Raw genomic sequence first — 6,808 nt, 5'->3', positions numbered from 1 at the left:
GGTGGCCTTGCTGGCCTGGGATGGAGATGGTGGGGATGATGGAGATGGTGGGGATGACGGAGATGGTGAATAGAACTTCCCAGTGGACCTATTTTCCTGGGGCTCCCATGTGGATCCATTATGCACCTTGGGAAATCCCCGCCTGGCCGCTGAAGGTCCCTCCACTCCTCCCCACCCTCAGGGAAGTCTGATTGGTGACGCCGGGCTGCCAGGCTCCTGGCAGGTTCTCACTGGACCGAACCACTCAGCCAACAGGATCCAGGCCTGGCATGGTGATCACTGTAGCACCAGCCCTGTGGCCACATGCACTGGCCTCAGGAAGGAGCAGGGGCAGAATTTAGGGGCACCCCATGTGGGGACTTGGGGGCTGCAGGGCCTTGGTTCTAAGGGGTCCCAGGGGCCAGGAAGCTTTCAAGGGAGCACTTTTCTGGTGTGAAAGGGGGCCTGTCTGGGACCATTCCTGTGAAGTGAATGTGGAGGGCCCTGGGCCTGCGTCCTCCTCCACACAGTGTGAGAGAACAGCCCCTTCCTCACACGGTTTGCACAGGATACAGAATGCCCAACGTGAGGTGCTTCCCGCAGGGCCTCATTCATACGAAGTGTCCCGTAAGTAGATGCTGCCTTTTACCATTGTTCTCATTAGGCGGCCATGTTACAGGTGATTCTTAACCCAGAAATCACAGACTCTCAGCCTATGGACTCCATCTCGTCAATTAATATGTTTTCTTTATTCTGCTGATATATATTTAAAATTTTTTTGATTTAGTTGCTTACACTTGAATAATTTAGAGATTTCACATAAAAATTTAGATTTCCAATATCTCTGGAAGAACAGAAGACTGGGCACCTGGGTCTGCATCTCCACATGGCAGCATTCGGCTGGGCATCTTTGGATAGAACGGGCTCTCTGGTTTGCCACAGTCTCCACCACACTCTACTGCCCCTCCCTCCCCCTGAGTTTGGGCTCCTGTTCCAGCCTCTCCTCTGTGGGTAGCTGCCCTCTAGTGGCTCTCTGCGCCTGCTTGGCCTTCCTTGTGGCACCCTCTGACCCACAGGCCCGCCTCCAGTTGGCATTGTTCTTATCGGCGCACAGGTCTGCTGGCCCACCACATGGAGGTCCTTGAGGGGGGACATTGGTGTAATTAGATTTGGGTGTGACTTGGCCAGTAACGGACCAGTAAATGCTGTCTCATATGGTGGAGGAAAGTTTGTTATTTTAACTGCTGGCCCCAGAATTCCTCTGAGGGAGAGAAGTGTCTTGTGTGAAGAATTCGGTGACTGTTGCTTGGGGTAGAAGGGAGACCCCAGAGTTTGCAAGTTTCTGATGTCAGCACTTGGAGGGGAGTTGTTTCCATGCGAGAGGGAGGAATTCGTTGTTTTGTTTCTGAAGAACAAGGGTAGAGAGGGGGAAAAGGAGAGAGAAAGTAGCGCAGGAGGAGGTGAGAAAGGATGGGGCCAGGGGAGCCCAGGTGGCCTCCTGGCCAGGAGAGTGGCCGACGGCCATTTTGGGGACAGTGAGGTGCCTTTCGAGGTATGTGTATTGCAGAGATGGAAACCCCTTCTCTCCCCCGCCCAGGGTCTTCAGTGCCTCCTGCTCTGCTCGCTGCTGTGTTGTGAGAACAAGCTTTTTGTGGAGTTTGGAGAAGGGCCGAGTATCGACGTGAGATTGGCCTGGGCTGTCCGGGGCGGCCCATGTGGGGCCAGGAGAACCCAGTCCTGGGACGGGGCAGAGCAGCTCCAGAGACTGTGGACTTGGGGGTGGCTGGTGTGGGGCAGCCCGTTTTACTAGGAACTTGGGGGACGGAGAAGCCCCACTTGATATCTGGTGATAACAAATGGACGCAGGTTTCCAGAAAGAGCCAGACTCAGGTGCTGAGGAAATCTCCGAGCTTGGATAAGGCGGCTGAGCAGCGAGTCTATTTTGAGCTACCGGCGGCTCGGGCTGACCAGGGCTAGTGGGGTCTGAGCAGGGGCTCACGTCCTGGCCGCTGGTCTGGGAGGACCCTGGGGTCCTGGGCTCAGTCCAGGGGCTCTGTGACGGTGCACAGCAGGCCAGCCAGGAGAGCCAGGCCCAGCGTGGCCACGACAACCAGCGCCACGTCCCCCCAGAACCCCGGGGCGGCCCAGGACGCCTGTAGCTGCCAGCCGCAGTCACCCAGCTCGTAGCCCGTCAGCTGGCCCAGCGGGCGGTGGGTGGCGAGGGCGGGGCTGGCACAGCGAACGAGCGGCAGGGCCTCAGGCATGCGGTCCTCCAGCCAGAGGCGCAGGTAGGTGAGGCTGCAGTCACAGTGCCAGGGGTTCTGCGACACGCTGAGGGTCTGCAGCTGGGGCAGGTGGTCGAAGGCGCCGGGGGGTATGGAGCGCAGGCTGTTATTGACCAGCAGGAGGTGGCGGGTGTGGGCGGGGAGAGCAGGCAGGGCGGTGAGCCCCCGCCCCTCGCAGTCCACCCGCAGCCCCATGGTTTCCAGGGCCTGGCAGGTGCACTGTGTGGGGCAGTCCTTGGCGGCCTCCGCGGCCCAGAGCAGGAACAGGGCCCCCCAGACAGGCATTGGGCAGGCTGGCTGTGGGGAGAGTGACCATGAGATGAGGGAGGGCCTGGCTCTCCCTCATCCTGGGGGAGAGGTCCCCCCTCATCCTGAGGGCCACTGGACACTGGGCACAGTGGGACCTGACCTGGGTCAAGGGACGACTCACCTCCCTTCTCAGGCCTCAGCTTTCTCCTCTGTGAAATGGGGTGAAGACTGACGGAGGTGAAGTGTAGCCAACCCGGGCCTGGCTGACCCTCGCTGGACACTCAGAAGGCGGGATGTGGAGGGTGGCTCTGAGGGGGAGGGGGGCGGGGTCAGTGTGTTCTTGGGAAGGGGAAGGGACCTCCTGGCCCCTATCAGAGACCCCAGCCCCTGCTCAGGGGTGGGGAGAGCAGAAGCCTGCTAAACGGCCCCCAGCCCTGGTCCCTGGCCCCCAGAGCCTGGGGAAAGGCCTTAGAGTGGGCCTCCCAGGCTGCTCTCAGCCTCCACGCCTGAGCCTGGGGTCAGGCTGCTGGTGTAGACTTTACAGACCACACCTCACCCCATCGATTCCAAACAGCTTCGCCAAAGCTAGTGAACTCTTCCGTGATGCCTGATGTAGAAAACAGCAGGGCGAGGGTGCTGAGGTAGGGACAGGGAAGTGAACCCAGGAGGGGCTCTGTCTGGAAAGGCGTTGATCTAGGCTGATGCTTGGACCTGGGGAAATCGAGCACCAGCGAGGGAGAGTGACTTGTGCAGGCTCACCCAGTGGTCCGTGTCAGGGACTAGACTCAAACTCAAGTTTCATGAGCCCCAGTCTTCTGTCTGGGTCACTGCCTTCCTCCAGGACTCAGTTGGGGGCTGTTACCCCTTCCTGAGATGAGCTCTCCCTCCAGGGTCTGGCCCACGGCAGGCTTCCAACGAACATTTGTCGAATAAACCAATGAATCTTGACTCAGCCAAGGATTCAGTGTCTCAGAGCGAGCGCCCCCTCCCAACCTCGAATTCTAAAGGAGAACGCCACCAAAGGAGGGACAGAGGCAGGACTTGACTGCCAGCCTCCCCTCTCCCTGTGGGCCTTGTCCCCCCGTCCCAGCTGGGAGGGGCCCATGGCGGGGAGGCTGTGCTGGGTAGTGAGAGGGCCACTCACCTGTGAGACCTGCGGTCGAGGGACCCCTTCTGCGGCCTGAACTGTCCTGTCGAGGCCCTGGTGGCAGCTCTACGTGAGGCAGCCGATGGTGGTCACTGCTTGAGTGAGAGGAAGGAAGTGATGAAAATAGCCTGGCTTATCCCCCAAGTGCAGCCCTGGAGGGCCTATCTGCAGAGGCAGGGGCCCTCGGGGTCCCGGGGCCTTGGCACAGAACCGCGGGTCAACCCCCGTTTACAGGAGGGAGGCCCACAGCATGTCCCACTGTACAGCCAGTGCCTCGGGGAGCCTCAGCACAGGTGTGTGGGAGAGCCGAGGAGGCCCCACACCTGGTCCAGGAGATGAGGAAGGCTCCGGGAGGAGGAGGCTCCCGAGATGAGTGCTCTGCGTGTTCTTTCTCCGAATCTGTGCTCCTCGTTCGTAAATGGGAGCAGTGCTCCCTGTCCTGCTTGTCTCACAGAGATGTAGGTTGGGCAGCTCCCACGGGCTGAGAATCCTACGAGGGGAGAGCGACTTAATTTTTAATTCTCTTTGGTCCTTCTGAATAAGTAGGGAAAGTCTCCTTTTGGTGCCACTGCATCTTTAGCACCTTCTAGCACTTCCTGATCCTCCTTCTTAACGAGGAGCTGCAGGCCTGGGGCTCAGCACCTCCATCAGACATTAGTCTCCAGCTAGAATGTAAAACCATGGTTTCATTGGCATTATATTTGATTCTATAGTACATTCTACTTGGTGGAGTGACATCAGCTTTCCATGTATGTTACTGTTATTTATGTTAAATGTTTCCCTTTAAAAGAGACATATTCGTAATTTAATTATATTTTTAATATTATAAAATATGAATGAAAATCAAGGCTAACAGTAAAATATTATAAACTGTATTATAAAATTAAAATATCAACATATGCATTTTATAGTAAGTTATAAAAATGCCACTATTATGAAATATTAACTAAATCACAGGGTTTGCAGAGATGGCAAAATTTGCGCCCGTGTGTGGGTAGGGGGAACTGAAGTGTGGGAAGGCCTGGGTAGAGCAATGCCTGGGAACATAAGGAAGGGGTGTCAGCAACCCGAGTAGACAGAGCCCTTGGCCAGAGGTGCCCAGAAGGGTGCCCAGAATGGGGGTGCTGCTGAGGAGAGGAAGGGGGTCCCTGGGCCATTCCCCGGGATCACAGCAGTGTCAGCCAAGGACTTCCAACCTGAGAAGAGGGTCCTGGGCCCCCAGTCTGGAGGGTTCTACACCCTTCTAAAACTCGGAGGGGTGTAGGGCTGGAGAGCGAAACGAAGGCCTGGTGCAGCTATGCTGCCGGCTGAGGCTACATTAGCAGGGCCAGCTGTCACCCTAGCCGGGATGGAGGGGACCTGGAGACTCTCCAGCTGAGCTCTGTTCTTTACAGCAGGGTGGAAACACCAGAAGTCACAGTGGCCAGGCAGGAAAAGTCACGGGCAGAGGGCCGAGGGTGCTTCACACCCTCCGTCCACACAGACCCGCAGGACTATTCTGACGTTCACAACAGAGGGGTGTTCTGTTTTGCTTTGTTTTGGTATCCTGCAACTCCTAGCCTTCTTCAACGCACAGAGTGGATGTCATTCTCGTGTGTGCTTGTCGTCTGCTTCTCTCACCAGGATGTCAGCCCCCTGAGAGCCGGAGCCTCTCCGCCCTCCTCGGGGGCAAGTCACAGTGCCTGGGTTGGTGCCTGCACGTCGCGGCTCCTCAGTTAGTTTGTGCTGGGTGATTGCACGAGTGAACAAATGATTTCACCATAAAGGACTCCATCAGCAGGAGAGACCCTGGTCCTTTTCTAACCCGCCCCCTTACCCTACAGAGGGGAGAGCTGGCTAGCTGAGCCTCTCAGCACACCTGCCACAGCGGCCACCATCAGCACCCTTCCGTTCCTAGGACCCCTGGGATTGTTTTTTTAATACGCAAAGATGTGTACTGCAGCATTGTTAATAGTAGCACAAAACTGGAAACAAAAGGAGTAAATACTGGCACATCCCACCACGGAGTGTTATAGACATTATGTAAAATTAAACAAAACTGTGAGAATGGCGCTGAAGGAATTTCCATTAAGTACTGTCGAGTGATAAGAGTGAAATGCACGTGAGTGTAAAATAATGCCCCATGTTGGTAAAACAACCTGTGATAAACCACCCTTGCCCTCGATTGTCGGGAGTGTGTGCGTTCTTTCTCGTCCCGCGCTCCTCTCGGACTGGCCTGGGTCCTCCCCGGGCGCGGGGCTGGGCCGGCCCTCCCTAGGGAGGCTCTCGGAGGGCCCCCGGGTTCCCCCGGCCCCCGCTCGGCCCAGCTCTGCTCTCCGGGACGGCGCTGGGCGTGCGCCATCCTGTGAGGCCCGGGGAGGCGTCCAGGCGGGCCGCCCTCCTCGACCTCCTGCTGCCCGGCCCACAGCAGGGTGGGGAAGGCGTCGCTCGGTGCCTGGAGTCACATCTGCTCTGGAGCCTGCTTGCTCCCGTGGGTCACCTGGCGGGAACGCTGTGAGGGTCCCCCAGGAGCCCGGACCCTGGGCAGGAACTCAGCCTCCTGGGGCCTTCTCTTCCCCCCCTCCTGGGCCCCAGTCTGGCCCCCCTCCACCTGCCGGCATGCCTCACAGCAGGTGGAAGGGCCCCAGGGAGAGGGGCCCCACAGCCCCCAGGCCGGGCTCCTGACCTGACCTAATTGGGCCCACACTCTCAGTTCCTCTCGGGCCTCTGAGATTTCCTTCTTGTTTCTAGCATGTACAATTTAAAACAACAAAAACTACACAAATAAAATACCATTCTCATTGTGGGAAAATTAGAACGTGCAGATGAGCGGGAAGGAGACAATAAAAATGTCCCTCAATCCCAACGTCAAGCAAGCAAGGCTGCCTTTCATTTTGTTCCCGTGTGTGTTGTTTTCTTACCCAAATAGGGTCACTCGGGGCCCACACTCCTTTGAAGCTCCTTTTCCTCCTGTGACTACACTGGCAAGTGTCACCAGCATTGAGGTGGCTCCATTGTGTGGATGCGGCATCTTTTATTTAATGAATCTCTGGGCATAAAGGGCAGGCCTGCTCTCCTTATCTCAGTGGGACAGGCCTTCGTGGGGGCTGGGGGCGGGAGGGGGCAGCTGTCCCGGCTTCCTGAGGGAGGGAGGGACTCCTCCTCCAGG

The 6,808-nt window shown here is 57.4% G+C and overlaps 1 protein-coding gene across 1 annotated transcript; it reads right to left on the bottom strand.

Moving 5' to 3' along the window:
• Nucleotides 1–2,018: 2,018 nt before the first annotated feature.
• Nucleotides 2,019–2,549, bottom strand: GP9 (glycoprotein IX platelet). Its single transcript, XM_058549960.1, has one exon. It carries the CDS (start codon nucleotides 2,547–2,549, stop codon nucleotides 2,019–2,021), a length of 531 nt encoding a protein of 176 aa, XP_058405943.1.
• Nucleotides 2,550–6,808: the final 4,259 nt, after the last annotated feature.

Source organism: Diceros bicornis, chromosome 2, assembly GCF_020826845.1.
Source record: "Diceros bicornis minor isolate mBicDic1 chromosome 2, mDicBic1.mat.cur, whole genome shotgun sequence".
NCBI classification, from domain to species: Eukaryota; Metazoa; Chordata; class Mammalia; order Perissodactyla; family Rhinocerotidae; genus Diceros; species Diceros bicornis.
Note: the sequence above shows the minus strand (reverse complement) of the source record. Positions and strands in the feature narration are given on the sequence as shown.

What these genes read in the sequence shown, in the direction of transcription:
- GP9 (XM_058549960.1), bottom strand. Translation starts at nt 2,549, where the DNA reads ATGCCTGTCTGGGGGGCCCTGTTCCTGCTCTGGGCCGCGGAGGCCGCC.